Here is a 21,270-nt window from a genome sequence, read left to right as displayed (position 1 = left end):
AGGGTCCTTGGCATTGGCAGGCTGCTTGGGAACAAAAAAACCAGCTTTATGTGTACTAAACAAGAATGCTTCTGTAAAAACCCACTTTAAAGGTGATATTTGGGGGTCCTAATTTCTAATGCAATTATGCTTCATGCTAACAGTTCCTATGTACCTAGACTCTACTTAGGTGGTACTTTCAGCATTCTTCATAGTTTGGGTTTTTTTGGTTTATTTTCCTTTCTTTCTCTTATCTGACACAATTCTTTGTTTGGAAAACTCAATTTTCAGTCTCCAAGATCAACTAACATATAAAACTACATTAATGATATATAAACAAGACTGGGTAGGAGTAAAATTCTCTACTTGCCCCTGGCCTGCATACACCCGAGATTGCTAAACTTATACAAAATGCAAAGAACCAAAATGGGTTTTCAGAACACATGTGCTTACACTGAAAGCAAAAAGATGAAAAGGAATGTTTTGTTTTCTTTTTAAGGCTTTTAAAGAAATATGCTGGAATAAAATGAAAAAGGGTCTGATGTCTCCAAGCCCTCCAGTTTAAAAATCCTTACCTCGCTATTCTTTTTGGCATATCTTGTCATATCCTGAGCAAGCCTTCTTGCCCCTTATCATCACTATCATTACCTTTACATCTTGGGTAGGGAGTGGAGGGTGAAGGGAAGGGTGATTATGTTTTCCTGCCTTAATTTCTATAATTTAAAGAAACAGTTTCAACTAAGACAGTGCTTTCACTATACAAGGGAAGAGGCATTTCCACCATGTTCTTGCGTCGCTATTGTATGTTCTTTCATTCCTTCCTCTGATATTTAAAACAGGTGCTGTTTTATTGAAGGAATTAAGGTAGGGCGTTAGGTGTGGCAGTTTATTACCTCTGACCTACTTAGGGTCAGACCTGCCATCTCAGTTGTGATAGGTGGGGAACTTCGGGTTTCCTTTCCCCAGGTTCTCAGAAACTGGAGCCCACGGCAGACATCTGGCTGTGTAATCTGGGTTGGCCTCACTGGCAAGCTGTCTTAAACGTAATTTGCAGAGAATGTGTTTGGGTCTCTTGTTTCGTCAAATAAAATAAAACAAAGAACAGTATTCCTTTAGTGGTAGGTGATTGCTGAAATATTAAATAGAAATTTAAGACATGAGTCTCACATGGGGAGACAGGGACCAAATCATAATTGCATTAGTTTATTCTGCTGAACTCCCTGAAGAAGAGCCAAGATGCTCCAGTTTGTGACCCAGTTTTTACCACTCTGATTTCATAAAAAGCTGTTTATTTACGTATTTTTATGTGAATATGCTTGGTAATTTATTAAGTGCAATATAAATGTAAAACAGTAGACTTATCCAATTGAAATTCTGCATTATTCCATAGAATATGTAGAATAGGTACTTCTAGTTTTATACATTATTTTGACATTTCTACCTCATTAAATTTGGGGGTTTTGTTTTGTTTTTTGTATAATAGCTCCAAATTCATCTGTATTTGCCCCTCATCCACATTTGCTCTTCAGGTAGCACAGAGGATTCACTGTTGAATAATTTAGCATGGGTAGGTATGGCTCATTTTTAATGGTTCTTGGCCACTTTAATCCAAGAAGTGATCCAAGTAAGTCAATCACAGTAGCATCTTTTGCAAGCCTTAAATTTAAATTTCTTATAATTTAAAAGGAAAATTGGTTTCTAAAAATCTCAATGCCAGAAATGTAGAAATGGAAACATATTTTCTTTCTTGTGATGAGAACTTTCAAGATCTACTCTTTTAGCCACTTTCAAATGTGCAATACAGTATTATTAACTATAGTCACCATGCTGTACGTTATATCCCCATGACATTTTATTGCTGGAAATTTGTACCTTTTGACTCCTTCACCCACCTCCCACTCCTCCGCCTCTGGTAACCACCAGGCTGTTCTCTGTATCTATAAGCTTGATTTTCGTTTTTGTTTTTTTTTAAGGATTCCACATATAAGTGAAATCATATACAGTATATGTCTTTCTCTGTCTGACGTATTTCACTTAGTATAACAACGAATGCCCTTGAGGTCAGTGCATGTTATCACAAATGGGAAGATTTCAAACTTTTTTATGGCTGAATAATATTCCATTGTGCATATATATACCACAACTTCTTTACCCATTCATCCGTCAGTGGACACTTTGGTTGTTTCCATGTCTTTGCTATTATAAATAATGCTGAATGAACATGGGGGTGCACATGTATTTTTGAATTAGTGTTTTTGTTTTCTTCAGATAAATACCCAGAAGTGAAATTACAGGATCATGGTGGTAGTTTTATTTTTAATTTTTTGAGGAACCTCCATACCTTTTTCCGTAGTGGTTGCACCGATTTACATTCCCACCAGCAGTGCACAAGGGGTCCCTTTTCTCCACACCCTCCCCAACATTTGTTATTTATAGACTTTTTGATGATACAGCCATTCTGACAGGTGTGAGGTGACATCTCATTGTGGTTTGGATTTGCATTTCCCTGATTAGTGATATTGAGCATCTTTTCATGTATCTGTTGGCCATCTGTCTTCTTTGGAAAAATGTCTATTCAGATCCTCTGCCCATTTTTTAATTGTTGTTTTTGACAATTGAGTTGTATAAGTTTTTAATATATTTTGGATATTAGCCCCTTATCAGATATGATTTGTGAATATTTTCTCCAATTCTGTAGGTTGCCTTTTCATTTTGTTGATGGTTTTCTTTGCTGTGCAGAAGCTTTTTAGCTGGACGCAGTCCCACTTATTTTTACTTTTGTTATCACCCATAGTTTCTTCTAGGAGTTTTGTGGTTTCAGGTCTTACATTCAAGTTTTAGTCCGTTTTGAGTAATAATTTTTGTAAGTGATATAAGATAGTGGTCCAGCTTCATTCTTTTGCTTGTGCCAGTCCAATTTTCCCAACATCATTTAATGAGGAGACTGTCCTTTCCCCATTGTATATGCTTGGCTCCTTTGTTGTAAGTTAATTGACCAGGGACTTCCCTGGTGGTGCAGTGGTTAAGAATCCGCCTGCCAATGCAGGGGACACAGGTTTGAGCCGTGGTCCGGGAAGATCCCACATGCTGCAGAGCAACTAAGCCCGTGCGCCACAACTACTGAGCCTGTGCTCTAGAGCCCGCGCACCTAGAGCCTGTGCTCCACAAGAAGAAAAGCCACTGCAATGAGAAGCCCACACACTGTAATAAGAGTAGCCCCCGCTCACCACAAATTGAGAAAGCCCATGCACAGCAACGAGGACCCAATGCAGCCAAAAATAAATTTATAAAAAAAAATTAATTGACCATATATACATGGGTTTATTTCTGGGCTCTCTATTCTATTCCATTGATCTATGTCATCTGTTTTTATGCCAATACCATACTATTTTAATTACTATAGGTTTGTAATATAGTTTGAAATCAGGGAGCATGATGGCTCCAGGTTTGTTCTTCTGTTTTAGTATTGCTTTGCAATTCAGGGTCTTTTGTGGTTCCATACAAATTTTGGGATTGTTTCTATTTCTGTTAAAAATGCCATTGGAATTTTGAAAGGGATTGTATTGAAACTGAAGATGGCTGTGGGTAGTATGAACATTTTAACAATATTAATTCTTTTAATCCTTGAGCAGGGAATACCTTTCCATTTATTTGTGTCTTCCTCAATTTCTTTCCTCAGTGTCTTACAGTTTTCAGTGTACAGGTCTTTCATCTTCTCAGTTAAATTTGTTACTAAGTATTTTATTCTTTTTGATGCAATTGTAAATGGGATTGTTTTAATTTCTCTTTCTGATAGTACACTGTTAGTGTATAGAAATGCAACAGATTTTTGTATATTGATTTTGTATCCTGCAACTTTACTGAATTCATTTATTAGTTCTAACAGTTTTTTGGTGGAGTCTTTAGAATTTTCTATATATAAAAAACCATGTCATCTGCAAATAGTGAGTTTTACTTCTTCCTTTCCAATTTGCACTGTTTTAAAATCTATTTGTCTTATATAAGTATAGCTTCCCCTGCATTCTTTCGGTTCCATTTGCATGGAATATCTTTTTCTATCCCTTCATGTTTAGTCTGTGTGTGTCCTTACATCTGACTTAATCTCTCATAGGCAGCAATATAGAAGGGTCTTGTTTTTTTTTTTTTAATCCATTCAGCCACTTTATGTATTTTGATTGGAAAATTTAGTTAATTTACATTAAAGTAATTATTGATAGGTATGTACTTACTGCCATTTTGTTAATTGTTTTCTGGCTGTTTTGTAGTTCCTCTGTTCTTTTCTTCTTCTCTTGCTTTCTTATTTTGTGGTTACCACGAGGCTTATGTACAAGAACTTAATTTAAAAAAAACAATTTTTTTTTTAGCTGTGTTGGGTCTTAGTTGCTGCACGTGTGCTTTCTCTCTAGTTGTGGCGAGTGGGGGCTACTCTTCGTTGCAGTGCGTGGGCTTCTCATTGTGATGGCTTCTCTTTGTTGTGGAGCATGGGCCCTAGGCACATGGGCTTAGTTGCTCTGTGGCATATGGGATCTTCCCAGACCAGGGCTTGAACCTGTGTCCCCTGCATTGGCAGGCGGATTCTTAAACCACTGCGCCACCAGGTAAGTCCCAAGAACTTAAGTTTGAACACATTTGAAAGTTCTAAATGTTTACTCTATTCCCCTGTTTTATATGTTACATTTTACACCTTTTTATTGTTGTGTATCCCTTAACTAATTATTGTAGTTATAGTTATTTTCACTATATTTGTTGTATAATCTCTATACTAGCTTTATAAATGATTAATCCACTACGTTTAGTATGTATTTACCTTTACTAGTGACATTTGTACTTGCATGTGTTTTCTTTTTACTTATAGCACACTTTCTTTTGGCTTAAAGAAGTCCCTTTAACATTTGTCATAAGGCAGTTTCATAATGATAAACTCTCTTAGCTTTTGCTTGTCTGGAAAACTCTCTTTTTCAGTTCTTAAGGATAACTTAGCTGAGTAGAGTATTCTTGCTTGGAAGTCTTTTTTCTTTCAGCACTTTTTAAATATATTATGCCATTCCTTTCTAGTCTGCAAAGTTTCTCCTCAAAAATCTGCTTATAGTCTTTTGGGGGTTCTCTTGTACATAACAAGTTGTTAATCTCTTGATGCTTTTATGACTCTTGTCCTTAACTTTTCACGTTTTAATTATATGTCTGTCGTCTTGATGTGGGTTTCTTTGGGTTTCTCTTATTTGGAACTCCCTGGGCTTCCTGGATCTGTATGTCTGTTTTCTTCCCCAGATTAGGGAAGTTTTCAGCCATTATTTCTTAAAATACATTTTCTGCCCCTTTCTCTCTCTTCCCCTGCTGGGACTCCCTATAATGCAAATGTTAGTACGCTTGATGTTGTCCCCATGAGTCCCTTAAGCCATCTTCACTTTTTGTCATTTTTTCTTTTTGCTGTTCTGATTTTCAATGATCCTTTCTTCTTCATCTAGTCTGCTGTTGAATTCCTCTAGTGTATTTTTCAGTTCAATTATTTTATTCTTCAGCTCTGTGACTTCTATTTGGTACTTATATGTTCTATCTCTTGGTTGAACTTCTCACTTTGTTCATCCATACCCTCCTGAGTTTGGTGAGCATATTTATGAGCATGACTTTGAACTCCTTATCAGGTAAATAACATCTCCATTTTATTAAGGTTTTTTTCCCTGAGGTTTATCTTGTTCTTTCATTTGAAACATTTTCCTCATTTTGCTTGAATCTCTGTGTTGGTTTCTATGCATTATATGAAAGAGCCACCTCTCCCAGTCTTTAAGTAGTGGTCTTGCGTAGGAGATGAACCTTATCATTCAACCTTGCCTTAGCTCTTAGTTGTCTCCCAAACCTTTGTAATTGTCCAAGCAGCCTATTCTATTCTATTCTATTTATTTATTTATTTATTTTTGACTGTGTTGGGTTTTCATTGCTGCGTGCAGGCTTTCTCTAGTTGCGGAGAGCAGTGGCTTCTCTTGTTGCGGAGCATGGGCTCTAGGGCGTGCAGGCTTCAGTAGTTGTGGCACACGGGCTCAATAGTTGTGGCTTGCGGGCTCTAGAGTGCAGGATCAATAGTTGTGGCGCACTGGCTTAGTTGCTCTGTGGCATATAGGATCTTCCCGGACTAGGGCTCGAACCCATGTCCCCTGCATTGGCAGGCGGATTCTTAACCACTGTGCCACCAGGGAAGTCCGAGCCTATTTTATTTTTAATAGCCCTCAGTAGTTGAGGATGTGTGAAGACCTGTCAGTGTCTCAAACAGGAGGCTCTCAGGCAGCACCTAGATTCAGGCTAATTGAAAGTCATTCCCTTAGGCAGCAGCTTTTAAATTATGCAGATATATACAGTGGGATTGCAAGTGTAAGCCCAGCTGGCCACCAGAGACAGATGATCTGGAGGTGTCCCCTGGGTGACAGTCATAAAAATCAGGGCTTTGGATGAGTTTATAAGCTCCTTTCTGGGAGATACTGATGAGCTGTGGTGAAGCAGAGGGAGAGTGCAAAGATAGCATCCCCTGGCCTGTGGCCCCTGAGAGCACCTGCACAGGCCCCTAGATGTGTGCCAAACCTGAAAGCTGCCCCTCAGGCCAAAGCTCCAGGACAAGCAAATAGGCCTCTTTCATAGAAAGACTGGGGTGTGTTTCAGTCTCCTGTTTGTGCAGTGCCCTGGTGGTGGTACCTTACAGAGAACTATCATCTCTTGATTGTTACATTCCTGTGAGACTCAGGAACACCAGCTCCCCTGACCACCAGAGTCAGGCAGTCAAGGGGCATCCCCTGGGTGGCAGCTGCAAAAACTGGGGCACCAGACATGTGTAAGAGCTCCCCTCTGAGGTGTCTGGAAGGGTTTACAGTCAGCCCTTAGATGTGTGTTTAATTAGAAGCCTGCCATGATAAAATTATAGGCCCGTTTCACAGAGAGATTGAGCTCCTTGGTCTGTTACTTCTTGCTGTGCCCTGAGGGTGGTAGCTGTTTAAGACCTCTTTCTCTATTGGTTACAGTCCTTTGGGACCTGCAAACATAAGCCCTTCTGGCCACCAGGACTAGGCAATGTAGAGGTGTCTCCTGAGAGCAGTTGCAAAAATTGGGGCACCAGCCAAGGTTCTGGGAGATACTGGCAAGCTAGAGCAAGGCAGAGAGAGAATGCAAAGATTGCATCCACCAGCCTCTGTTGGCCTCTGTTCCCTGAGAACACTTCCATAGGCTCCTAGAAGTGTGCCAGAGCAGATTCCTGCCCCTCAGGCCAAAGCTCCTGGACAAGCAAATAGGGCTCTTTCTTGGAAAGACTGGGGTGTGTTTCAGTCTGCTGTCTGTCCAGTGCCCTGGGGGTGGTAGCCTGCCAAGAACTGTCTCTTGAGTGTTATAGCTCCAGGGGACCCCCCCAGGAGCACCAGTCCCCTGGCCTCCAGAGCCAAGCAATCAAGGGGTACCCCCTGGTGGCAGCCACAAAACCCAGAACACGAGACGTGGGTAAAAGCTTCCCTCCAGGAGATACTGGTGCTCTGAAGCGCAGTAGAAGGAGAGCTCAAAAATGGGGCCCACCAGCTTCTGTCCCCAGAGAGTATCCCAGCAGACCCCTGACTCTCCGGCCAACTCTTTTAAGATTAGGAAATGAATTTTCTTCACAGAAAACCTGGGCACCTTTCAAACAGCTGCCTCTGTGCTGGGCCCTGGGGTGAGTGAGTGCTCACGAGCTCTTTAAGAGCCATTCTCCTTTCACTATAGCACTTTGGGTCTCATGGATGCAAGCCCATTGATTTTCAAAGCCAGATGCCTTGGGGGCTCAACTCTCAGGTGCAGGTCTTAAAAGTTGAGGTGCCTTATGTGGTGTACAAACTCTTGGCTACTCAGGGAGAAGCTCCGGGTTTGTGAGTTTCCTCCTGATGGTGGGTAGCTGCACTGGGGGTGGGGTTTATGGCGAGATTGTTTCTCAGCATCTCCTATCCACTTGAATGTAGCCTTTTTCTCATTTGCCCCACATGAAGGAGGTGCTCAGCTAGTTTTCGGCGGGGGGGGGGGGGGGTTTGTTGTTGTTGTTTTTTTACCGGAAATTGTTCCATATGTAGCTGTAGAGTCGGTGTGTCCGTGGGAAGAGGTGAGTTCACGATCGTCCTAGGTCACCATCTCGAACTGCCTCATAGATGTAAAATCTCAGGCACCAGATGTGTGTGAAAGCTCCCTTCGGGGAGATACTGGTGCTCTGGAACATGGCAGAGGGAGAGCATGAAGATGGTACCAAATGGCTGGACCGAGGCAGTTGGGGAGAGATGGTTCCTGCCAGGAAAGAAAAAAAAGATGGTGGCTGCCAGTCTCTGTCCCTGAAGAGTACCCAGGTAGGCCCCTGAATATGTTTCGCATCAGATGCCTTCCCCTCATGACAAGCAAGTGATCCTTCCCCACACAAAATCTGGTTGCCCCTGGATCAGCTGCTTCCATGCTGGGCCCTGGGGAGGGTGAGTCTGAACACACAAGTTGGTTTTTGAAGCTAGATGTTTTGAGACAGACTAATAGAACAGAATTGAGAGCCCAGATATAAACCCAAGCATATATGGTAAATTAATATTTGACAAGGGAGCCGAGAATACTCAATGAGAAAAGATAGTCTTTTCAATAAATGGTGCTAGGAAAACTGGATAGTCACATGTAAAAGAATGAAACTTGATCCCTATGTTACACCAATCACAAAAAATAACTTGAAATGGATTGTAAGACCTGAAACCATGAAAGTTCTAGAAGAAAACATTTTTTAAAAAGTTCTTTGACATGGGTCTTGGTAATGATTTTTTGAAAATCACGCCTAAAACACAACCAACAAAATTAAAAATAAACAAGTGGGACTGTATCAAGCCAAAAAGCTTCTGCATAGCAAAAAAAAAACCATTAACAAAGTGAAAAGACAATCTACAGAATGGGAAAAAATATTTGCAAACCATATATCTGATAAGGGGCTAATATCCAACATATATAAAGAACTCATACAATCTAATAACAACAACAAAAAAAAATTAAAAATGGGCAAGGGACCTGAATTGACATTTTTCCAAAGAAGATATATGAATGGCCAACAGATCCATGAAAAGATGCTCAATAACCCTAGTCACTGGGGAAATGCAAATTAAAACCACAATGAGATAGCACCTCATGCTTGTTAGAGTGGCCATCATCAAAAAGACAACAGATAACAAATGCTGGTATGGATGCAGAGAAAAGGGAACCCTTGTACACTGTTGGTGGGAATGTAAATTGGTACAGCCACTATGGAGAACAGTATGGAGACACCTTAAAAATATAAATATAGAACTACCATATGATCCAGCAATTACACTTCTGGGAATTTATCCAAGGGAAACAAAAAGACTAACTCCAAAAGATATCTGCACCCCCATGTTCATAGCAGCATTATTTACAATAACCAAGACATGGAAACAATCTAAGTGTCCACTGATGGATGAATGAATGGATAAAGAAGTGGTATACAATGAAATATTATTCAGCCATAAAAAAACAAGGAAATCCTGCTATTTGCAACAACATGAATGGCCCTTGAAGGTGTTATGTTAGTGAAATAAGTCAGAGAAAAACAAACACTGTATGATTTCACTTATATGTGGAATTGGAAAAAACAAAACAAAAATAAAACCCCTCAAAAGCCCAAACATCAAACTCACAGAAAAAGAGAAAAAAATTTTTTCTTTTATCTATACGAGATGATAGATATTAGCTAAACCTACTGTGGTAATCATTTCACTATATGTGTACATCAAACCATCACGCTGTATACCTTAAACTTGTATGTCAATTATTTCTCAAAACTAGAAAAAGAAAATAAATCTTGATGTTTTGGGGGCTCATCTCTCCAGGTGCAATTCTTAAAAGTTGGGGAAGCCTGATTTGCGGTTCAAACCCTCACTCCTCAGAGAGAAGTCCCTCCTGATTGTGGGTTCTCAGGCTAGGGGTGGGGTTTATGGTGTGGCTGTGTCCCTGCCTCTCCTACCTGCTTCGACGCGGGCCTTCTCACGATTGCCAGTGTGTAGACTCACTCAGCCAATTTTTAGGTTATTTTCAGAGGTAGCTGTTCCGTATGTAGCTGTAGATCCAGCATGTTGGTGGGAAGAGATGTGTTTGGGATCCTTATATGTCGCCATCTTCAAAGCTTTTTATTTTTTTAAAGCTGGTGGTAAACCCTTCCTAATTCCAGGTCATTTTGAAATTAAAACAAAAAAAGCAAAAACCCAGGTTAGTTTGCATAATAACAACACCTCCCCACCACTGAAAAAAACAAGTGTATCTTTTGAAAAGGGGGAACCAGTAAGTCAGATTTCTTGCCTTAAAAACAATCCCAATCCAAAATGCAGGGAGACAAGTTTCATCATAGATGAAACATTAAAGCTAAGCTTCTAAGTACTGTAACACTGAGGGGAAAGGCAAGATAGGTCATTGATCATTCTTGCCAGGTGCCTTTTGTTTCCCAAATAGAAAGCCTTTCCTGCTGGGAAGAAGCCACTGAAGTACAAAGAGAAAAACAGAGCAGCCATGGAGTTGGGAAGGTGGAAAGAAGGAGGGAAAGAGAGAGGGAGGGAGAAAGGAAGGAAGGAAGGAAGGAAGGAAGGAGGAAGGCAGGAAGGCAGGCAGGCAGAAGGAAGGGAGGGAGAAAACTGGGTTTACTGGTTCATTCAGTCAAGGCTGAAATAAAGGCAGCTTAATCTAGATCTTCAAATCACCACAACACTTTTGCCAGAAATGTGTATTTGAACTCCAAACTTTATAGATTTCAATAATGTTTGATCTATCACTTTTTCAGGCATCAATAAATTTACAAAAAAGCTGCGGAGTCCATATGCAATTGATAATAATGAACTACTTGACTTCCTTTCCAGAGTCCCTTCAGATGTGCAAGTGGTATGTAGGTTTCATTATTATAACTACAGGCATAGCTCATTTTATCGTGCTTCACTGATATTTCTTTTTTTTTTTTTTTTTTTACACGTTGAAGGTTTGTGGCAACCCCGCATTGAGCAAGTCTATTGGAACAATTTTTCCAACAGCATTTGCTCACTCTGGGTCTCTGTGTCACGTTTTGGTAATTCTTGAAACGTTTTGAACTTTTTCATTATTATTATATTTGTTATGGTGGCCTATGATCATTGATCATTCATGTTACTATTGTAAAAAAATTAATACTTGCTGAAAGCTCAGATGATGGTTAGCATTTTTTAGCAATAAAGCACTTTTAAATTAAGGTATTGCTGTTTTAGATATAATGCTATTGCACACTTAATAGACTTCAGTATACCATAAACAGAACTTTCATATGCACTGGGAAACCAAAATATTCATGCGACTTGCTTTATTGCAATATTTGCTTTACTGTGGTGGCCTGGAAACAAACATGCAATATCTCTAAGGTATGCCTGTATCATTTTAATGTAGTGTGGCACTGGGTTTTAACTTTTATATCCATTTAATTTTGAAGGTTTTAGAAGAGCTAAGTAAAGCTAATAAAGCCTGTAGAAGATTTTGCCATTCAGGAATTAGCCCAGTTGGGGTGTTATCCAAGAAGAACTTATAGAGAAGATTGGGGAATGAGAGGGCATTGCATAGAGAACCTACCAGGATGTCAGGGGGACAATCCTCCCCCAAGGTTCAGCTGGAGTTTGTGAAGGGAAGTCACCATCACCTGAAGGAGGAATTAGGAATATTAGATGATGAAAGCAAAGTATGCCAGCAGACATTGAGAAAAACACTTCCTTAAATAAATTGCATGAATTAAGTGAGTTTTAAAGATGTCTGTTTTAGAGATCAGTGAAGGGGGAAAGAGTAACTGAGTTTTGAGAACTGGGGCATATCTCAATCCTTTGAAAGCCTTGGAGGTTAATTAATGCCCATTGATCAATAAATATTTTCAGAGTAAAATGAGAAATGTTTTTATCAAACTATTGAAGCTGGGTTGCAGCAATACCTTTTTCCTTTGTTTCAGCAGAGTTTTTGATTTGGTATCAGACATGAGAGTGGGCTGGATGGAGATGAAGCTTATATTAAACAAGCACACAATAAATTATAGAGAACCATTATTTGGCCGTTCAAAATAGATGGAGATGATGGTTCTGCTTTTAATGTTACTTGGGTATGGGCAATAGAGACCTCAGCCTGTTACCAAAGTTCACATCAGGGCTCTCATGTAGATTCTGGCAAGATTTCCCTTGACTCTTTGCTCTATCATTCTATTGTTTTCTGCATCCCAGCTGTAGATTGCATACAGCTTCCAAGGCGAGCACTTTCTTTTCCCCCAAGCATAGTCTCTGAATTCCTTTGCTTTTCCTTCCTTTGCCAGAAAGTGGCCACCTGACCAGCCTTTCTCTGAACTCTGTTTAAACAGGTGCAATACCAAGAACTGAAACCAGATCCTTCTCATAGCCCATGTAAAAGGAAGAAAAACAATCTTGGCTAGCCAGCTCCCAGCACTGAGGAGACCAGCATCTGTTTGGGAAGATAAAAGGAAAAGCCTTCAGCCTGAGCCGCATTTCCTTTCTTTCTGTTTTTTATTTATTTTGCTATTTTACCATGATTGAGAGAATTTGTAAATAGTGTACAAAGGCATATGTCTTTGAAAATATACTTCCATTGTACAGAATCAATTTGATAAAGGTTTAGCTATTGCTGCGTGAAAACCTTGTTAGCTGTGCATAATAATATAACACATTGGAACAACAAATGTAAGAATGGTAACATTGGGAGATACACATTTCTCTAATTACAAGTGTAAGAACTAGAATATTAAATGCTCAGCTGTGCTCTGGTTAAATCTACATAAAATGTAAATGTCAATTTGATTTTAAAGTTTTTTTTTAATGTGACTGACTATTTTTTATCTGAAAAATAATCCATTACAGTTTTCTATGTTTTATACATTTCAAAAGGGAGGAGGGATCCCAGAGCCTAAATAATGGAACAGATGCATTTCAACTTAACATAGATTCGGATCCTGATATTCATTCCTGTGCAAATTATTTAGATATGACTAGGCTGACTTCTTTAAGCTAAAGAGTGAAGGTATATTCACCTCCTCAAGAGAATCTTCCACACACTGAAATCCTACAAAGAAAATTTCCAAATCTTCTATCATTCCATCTAAAACCTTAAAATCTCTACAGGACTACACAAAAAATACTGCCAGGTTTATAAATGATGATTGCCTATAAGGATTTTTATACCAATCACTATTAATTTGTGCCAAGTTAGCAAATTAGCAACCCAGTTCAGTCGTCAAAAATCTAGCAAATTAAATCCACATTGCCTTTGGTGTCAGATTATACCTCTGTGCATCTAAAAATATTTAATACTCAAGTGTTCTCACAGAAAAAAAAAATGTATCTACTTTGTTATTAGGTTACTGAACTGCTTTAATATGCATATTATGATTTTTGTTATTAGTGTGAATTTTAACGTAGAGGAGAATGCAGTGTGCTAAGTGATATGCCAGTGTTTCATTACCATTCATTTATAGAAAAAAATATCATTCTTTAAAATATGAATGCATGAAAACCTATTTTGTAAAATAAACTGCTTATGGGGAGGGGGAGTTTGCCTTTGAAAATGTTTCACTCCTTACCATAGAATCTATACTTAAAAATTGCATTCCCGACTCTCATGTAGTTTTTGTACCTAACTTCCTGGTATATCAAGGGAGTATACCTCTAGAGAGACAGAATTTGGTGAGAATGTCTTACTTCCCTGACTTGGTAGGGGATTAAGCTTGGTTGAAATTGCTGCAGTGTTTTGCACTACTTTATTAACAATGGACTGGGATAGGGTGAAGGTGGGGGTCATGCTGGAAAAATGTAGAAAAGCCAGAAGCGAGAAATATATATTTCACTCTATAGGAAGATTCTTTAAAAATAAATTTAATCTCATCAAAGTTGATTTTTAAAGTATTTTTATTTTAAAGCTATGTTGTTAAATACTGTTTCTTATGATAAAACTATTTTGATCTGTTTATACACTATGCTTGAAAGAATGTCAATTAAATTCCCTTTCTACAGAAAGGCTTTGACCTCAATATGCTCTATTTAGCGCATCATGTTTATAATGACATGCTTACATCCACATACCATCATCGTTTGTTGTTAAGACAGATGTAATACTTCATGAAGTTGATGTTGCTACAGGAAGTTTACTGATGGAATAATTTGTTTGAAATAACTTTTGATTATACTCTGTGTGAGATTTGTGTTCCGTGCTGACATTGTCTACTCAAATGTCTACAAGCCTGATATTCTAACACCTCAGATGTACCCAGTGGATAGCAACCATTAACAGATGACTAATTTCTATTTCATGCTATCAAATTTCAGATGTTTAGTTCAATGGTAAGGTTGACTATTCACTGCATTAAATAAAAAAAATAATCTTTTCTAAAAATAATCAGTACTTTTTTTTTTGGTCTCATATAAATAATATTTTACTTAAAGAAACACAGGTTTGGTTTGGAAGAAAAAAGGCTTTCCATGAAACCTTGCGTGCTGTATAAAACGCAGCACCTTGCAGGGGTGAGTATCCAGTGACACTGCTAGAGGAGTAAGAACTGTCTTGAGGCATGAAAGTGATAATCAGGGGAATCTTCATTGCTTTTACAAACTACTGCACTCACAGACTGAAAACAAGAGACTGTGAATAACAGAACTTTAACCAGTTCTTTCTCCTTCTCACGGAGGCACAATTTTGCCTTTTGAAAGCTGCTTAACTTGATTTGGTTTTGAGAGGTTTGTAAACACATAAATATTTTAAGATATCTTAAGAGACTGGATGTCACTCTAACACCTATTTGGACTGCTATATACAGTAGTCATATGAACTATGAAATATATTCCTCAATATCCTTTTGTGAGTAAATTCATTAAAGGTCATTCATCATCCAAACTACTATTATTGCCACTAACTGTGGTAATTTATAAGAAATGCATATTTAAAACTTTTTCCATTTATAAGAAGAACATGGTACTTGTTTATTTTGGTACTGTTCCGCAGACTCAAACTGATAGGTGCTGTCAGGATTCCAAATTAATTTTGAATCATTCTATACACTAGGATAATCTGAATTGAAAGATTCTTTAAGTGACTTTGCTCTGTGATATATTTATTGAGTACCAACTATACGACTTGCCCTGTCATAGGCAATGGTCAAACCAATGATAGCATATTAAAATCAAATCTGGAGTTAAAGTATAGTAAGAGCAAATTTTAATTGATATGTTTCTGAAAGTATCTTTTATAGAATTTTATTGTGTTATTTAAAAGTGAAGAAAAATTTAGTAGTAAGTTCTCTTATCCAGGGACCATATTCCCATTTTGATCTCAATATCCAAATGTCTCTAATGCTGAAAGTAGTCTACTTCTGTATTAACAGGTCTTATTCAAAGGCTTTAATTTCAGTTTATACACTAGTTAAATGTACCTAAATGTTTATTTTTGAGTTTTGTACTCAGCATTCAAAACAAATCAAAATATAAAAGGCAGGTGCTGTTCCAGAAATATAAGTAAAGAGAGCCACCATTATACTTCTTGCAAAAGCCTCAGTTTATTATTAAATTAATGTTTAAATTCTGGGGCTTTAAATGTCAAGCGTGAGTGTGTGTGTGTATTTGTGTACAGATGCCTATTCATTTGTTTGATTAGTGTGTCTAGAATCAGCCTTTTCTAATTGCTTGGTCAAGTATGAATTAAAACCACATAAAAAATAATGAAAAGAATACTTACAATAGTGTCATTCCTTTGGATTATAATTCTCCTTCCCAGGATGACTGGTGTAACTCACTGAAAGAAAACAATATAAAATATCCTTTTTTTCTGGTGAAACTGTTACCTCTTCTGCCTCAGTTTCTACATTTGTACAGTGGCAGTCACATCATAAGACTTATTCCAGCTGAATCGCTGAGATTTAAGAAATACCAAGGAAAATTTCTCATCGTGTAAGAATACTATGCAGATAAAAACCATTAAATGTCCAAAATGGTCATATGCTATAGAAACTAACAACACTCTGAAAGGTTTGCTAGAATTTAATGTTTCTATCTGTGCTTTTCCAAAGGGATCTGGGGTTAAGAACCAAAAAACAAAAAAGGTCGGGGGAGATGAATCAAATAATTCAAATTGGTTTCAAATGAGTTTCAATTTATTGGGCTATCCCTTCGCATTCTGAACTGGTAACAACAAAAAAAGTGTTCTGTTGCATGCACAAGCAGTATTTTTGTAGACAGGTTTTTTTTTTTTTTAAATGTATATGATGGTTGTGTTTCCAAATGTCACTGAAAAATTATATGACTCATTTTAAAAAAAGGTAACAAAATGGCACTGCTCTTCTGCTCTACTCAATTAATGGTGTTACTAAATTAAGCTGAAAGTTCTATTTGTATTAAGAAAAACAGAAATAGGTAAGTAGCTGTGCCAAAGTTTTTTCAGTTTGTAGCAAAAATAAAATTGCAACGTAATTCTCCCCTGCTGTAGATTCTTCAGTGGTCTTTCAAAAGAGAAAAGGAATGACCAACCTGAGAGTCAATGAGCGAACCTACAAACCACCTCTCATTTTCTCAGGAATAAATAAATGCATCTGAGGAGACCTGGCTGAGTGAGGTTGTTACTGCTACTAGTCAGGCAAGATGGTAATATAGGCTTAGTTCCCCATTTTGGTCAAAGACAAGCTTCAAAATGACATGAGTCAACTTGAGGCATTTTATTTTGCCAGAGTTCAAATGTTAAGTTAGGAAATGCTAACTGCATAGAGAAAGGTGCGCCCCTGGCCCCAACCACTTTTAATTGTCTCTTGATGACTGAAGACACATCTGAGACAACAGTCAAGAGTAATTACAAAGACAGCTGGACAATAGCAGAGAGGTGAGGGGGAAGGAAATGCCAAGATCTGTCCCAAGTTCAGAGATCTTCTTTTAATAAAGCTACTCAGAATACTGGAAACCTTAAAACTAAACTCTACATTATTTCCACAAAACATTCTTCCTACAGTACTGATTATGACAATTACAAGTCAATATCTGTGTATAACTTGTAATATTGAAACCATGGAAAACAATTTATTGATGTCAAGAACTAATAAACTCTGGAACCTTACACAATGGTATACCTACCCCTTCCCTTTGTCCTGGAACTCTTACAAAGTTCAGATTTCACTAACACAGAGACCTAGCAAACCATAGGAAGGTCTCTGAAGCACATGGTAACCCACCCAGAAAAGTAAAATACTATGTATGTTTTTAGAAGTAGTTTTAAAATAGATCAATGTGGTATTCGGTCTTACTTGTTTGAAGTTGCTGAACATTACCTTTTAAATTTCCCTGTAGGATGAAAAAAAGCATTTTCAGATTTAATAGAGAAAAATTTTTGGGGGGATATCACGAAACATCCAGCATTTGATAATTTAACCAAGAATCAGGCATACTAACTCTTATAGGGTGGGTTGCCAGGTACACACCATCCATTCTTCTGGCACTATGATGCTGATACAAAGAACACACATGTACTTGGATTTCTCAGTGACTGTGACAACAACACTGACAAGCAAGTGAGAAATCTACCCAAAAAGACACAGTGGTGTGATACTCACCAGTGTACTGTAGTTATGATGTAGGTATCCAATGTACTTATATAAAACAATTGTTAAAATATTGTATTTTGAATTGTACTACTTAAAACAGTAACTTACAAGAAGCCATTTTACTCACCTTCACAGAAGAGGTGCTAAATAATATGCTCTGGACAACAGTGGCAAGACACTTTTGCTCAGAATTCTCTCAGTAGACGACTGACTGCTTACATCTGAATTAATGCTGTAAATAGTAATATTTAGAAGGGAATTTTTTCCAGGCGTATTATAATAAAAGAAAACAATTCTCAATTTAATCACACAGTAGTGAACTCCCTTTAAAGGAATTTAAGATACAGCCTTTGATAAATGTAGTCATCATTTAATCTTACAGTTTCTCCCTGATTTTTGGTGTTGAATCTGGAAAAAAAAAAAATCAGAACAAGTAATTCTTCAGGTTCCATGAAAGCTTCTAAAATCAGAAAAGGCTAATAGTGAAGATATGGTATCATGACTCCACAAGGTGTCTACGTGAAGTTTAAACTTTAGCAATTTAGGAATCCTACTAAACAGTAATGACCCCGCCCAACATGGTAAGGCACTACTTTGAAGAGGCTTAAACAGAAGACAGAAGCAGCATATCAGTAAAATAAGCCAGATTTACTTTCAAAGGAAGGGCATATAGTCCAAGAGTATTATTTGAAATCTGCATTAGACGATACTAGGCTTAATTACATCCTTACCTTGAAGAAAAAAGGCATATTTTTAAAATGCACTTTATATTTTAAAAAATCCAGTAGATGCCAGTTTAAATAAGACAACTTGAGAAAAATTTCAAAACTGATTCTTATTTATATTAGGAGCATTACTTTAAAAAATAAATTGGCTACTGGTGTTATACACAAATATAAATCATGTTGCAGAGAAACTTGGAGAAGTGAAAAACAAATATTCAAAATTCTATCAGAAATACACCACTATTAGCAATGGATTTGCTTATAATCTTTTCCCCTCTGTAATTTTACTTAGATAAACTAATTTTTAATTACATTTAAATAGTTTCTATTTTTTAAAAAGGACTAAAATTAATCCAGGAAAAAGGAATTAAGGGAACCAGTTCAACCATTTTTTATAAATGGCTTTCAACCTCTCTTTAAGTCTATTTCCTCCAATAACATGACTGAGTATGAACTTAAAAGTATTTTGAAAAAAAAAGAGTAAAATGACTAAAATCATGGGAAAACAAGAAATGAGAAATCTAGATTTGCATAACTTTTAAGAAAGGACTGAATATTACTAGTCGAAATAGCCTATTTCTGATGATACCATTAAAATTGGTATTTTTATTCTTTATTTTGAGTGAATTTTAACTAAAAGAATCTTCCACCAAACACTTATCTTGACCCTTGGTTTACTGAACATTGTTCAAAATTTTCAAAGTTTGTTCCTGAGATGAGGAGATCTGTCTGCCTTTTTTCTGATTTTATACCTTCACTACCTCCTCAGTATATTAAACAGCATCTAGAAATCTTTACCCTCTTTAAACCACAATGATTCCTAACCATTTTCCCTCATCCCTTTGCCAAGTTTTCATCTTTACAATTCTGCTTTTAAGTTTTCATGGAAAGCTCTTTAAAATGCATATTTTAACACCACATTTTACTTACTGCTCTGTAATTTTGTCTCTCTGTTATAAAATAGAAACAATGCAAAGTAGAAAAAAATGCATCTTTAGGATGAAGTCAGATAACCAAGATATATATTCCTTAAAACCAAAACAAAAAGCTATTACAAATCAAACCATTCTGGTCATTAGAAAAATTTATCAGTGTCATGACATAAACCATGGCTGACCTAACCTTTAAGTTGAGAAGTACTGACAACAAACTAAATTCTTTTTATCTGTCACCACTTTAAGATTAATGATTTTTTCAACATGACTATTTCATCTGAGGACAGAAGAATGGAAAATCATTGGAAATTTTAGTTCATCTGTTATTAAGATAAATGATAGTATAATAGGTGTAAATTCAAAGCTGGATTCCAGACTTTCAGTTCAGTGCAGTTTACCTGCTGGAAGTGCTAAGCACATTTTAAAAAAATTCCACTCTTTGGTAGAAATAAATCATACGTTCCAACGTAGTCATTCTCTATTAATGTTTAACACCCATTATGCATTAATGTTAACTTGATCTAATTTAGATACTTTTGAAAGGAAGAGGATTAGATTTACCAAATCTGGGTTCAACTGTCTGAAAAGATTTGGGGACCACAGTAAAAAGACAAAAATTTGGAGAAAATGTTTCATCTTTAACTGGAGATAGCTCTTTATAGATGCTTGAATAAGGAACTTAATTTTTTTGTCTATGTTAAGGGTAATATTACATATTACAAATTAAATATATAAAAATAACATTATATACTTTTATTAGGAATATTATTTTTATATAACTGATCACTGGTTACACTTTGTTGATTTAATACTGTTGGATCTTAATTCAGCAAGTAGTTTTTAAACACACAGAATAATTCACTATATTTGTTTTAAAAAAGAAAAAAATATATATATTCAACAGTACAAATACAGTATTATAAAAAGAAAAATCAATCACTTGTGTCTAGTGCTAAGGGTTATATTTCAAGATTAAAAAGATATATAGTGTAAGTATATTTGAACTATACGCCTACACCAAAAAACAAACAAAACCCAAACCATATGGTAATGAATTCAAATACATAAAATATTAGAAAATATTTTGTACATCAAATATAAATACAAAATGTAATTTTGCTTATTAACACAAAAGTACTAATTAGCAAACTCCTCTGTGATAAAAAGCTAATCACTTGGATTTGTGATTGGAAAATGTCCTTTTAAAATAATTTAATAGAATGTTTCCCCCCCCAGCAATTCACGTAAATTCATGTGTCTAAGAAAGAAAGTTGCTTGGTACTTTCATAAACTGGGAAGCATGAATTAAAATATAACATTTTGGATGTTTTCAAAGATTAGCATTTACTTGAGAGGAAACTTTTTTGAATGCCTAACAATCAATAATGTTAAAACTATCTTGTTTGTCTCCTCTGAAAATGTCTTCTTTTAGTGCGATTTGCAGTACTCTAAAAGATGTATGCTTAAAACCTAAAAAAACAATACCACAACCTTTTCTAATTAATTTATAGTCTAATAATCTCTGGTTCTGTATCAGAGCAAATAACCACCAAAGTACATCATCCTACCACAATTCATCTTAACCTACAAGGTGAATTTTTTGATAACATAATTTGATTTATAAGAAATAGTTAACTATTCCATGTCTTCAGTTTTGACATCACCAGGCACAGCGTAATTCCAATAATGCCATCACTGACCTTTCTAACTCAATCCACATTTGTTATAAAAACAATTATCATTCTGAATTTTGCAAGCTCCACGTCAGCAAGAGGTGCGACTGGTATGGAAGCTACGTGATAAACGCCTGAGGGAAAGAGTGCCTCATGTCACTCAAAAATGACCCCTTTCTACTGATTAAGGGGCAACAGTGACAGGCTCTCATCCAGTTCATCACTTAACTGGAAAGGTGTGTAAATGCATATGGATTGCACATTCCACCAAAAATGTTTTCCTGTGAAGGTATTAATTTAACTTTCTACAACAGAATAAACAAAAATGGCAAACATTTCCTAGTGTTTATATA

The 21,270-nt window shown here is 36.7% G+C and overlaps 1 protein-coding gene across 8 annotated transcripts in view; it reads left to right on the top strand.

The window, feature by feature from the left end:
* Window positions 1-14,397, top strand: part of MCTP1 (multiple C2 and transmembrane domain containing 1) — a 558,214-nt gene extending 543,817 nt beyond the window's left edge. For 7 of the 8 annotated variants that reach the window (XM_036848826.1, XM_036848822.1, XM_036848821.1 and 4 more), the window contains 2 exons: window positions 10,784-10,881; window positions 12,359-14,397. In XM_036848826.1, the coding sequence (XP_036704721.1) occupies window positions 10,784-10,881; window positions 12,359-12,430 (170 nt within the window). In that variant the 3' untranslated portion in view covers window positions 12,431-14,397. Of the gene's footprint in view, window positions 1-8,048; window positions 8,430-10,783; window positions 10,882-12,358 lie in introns of those variants that run through there. The other variant, XM_036848824.1, reaches the window with a different exon arrangement.
* Window positions 14,398-21,270: the final 6,873 nt, after the last annotated feature.

The sequence above is a fragment of the Balaenoptera musculus genome, chromosome 3, assembly GCF_009873245.2.
Source record: "Balaenoptera musculus isolate JJ_BM4_2016_0621 chromosome 3, mBalMus1.pri.v3, whole genome shotgun sequence".
Classification (NCBI taxonomy): domain Eukaryota; kingdom Metazoa; phylum Chordata; class Mammalia; order Artiodactyla; family Balaenopteridae; genus Balaenoptera; species Balaenoptera musculus.
The sequence above is the reverse complement of the archived record's forward strand: the minus strand, read 5'-3'. Positions and strand labels throughout refer to the sequence as shown.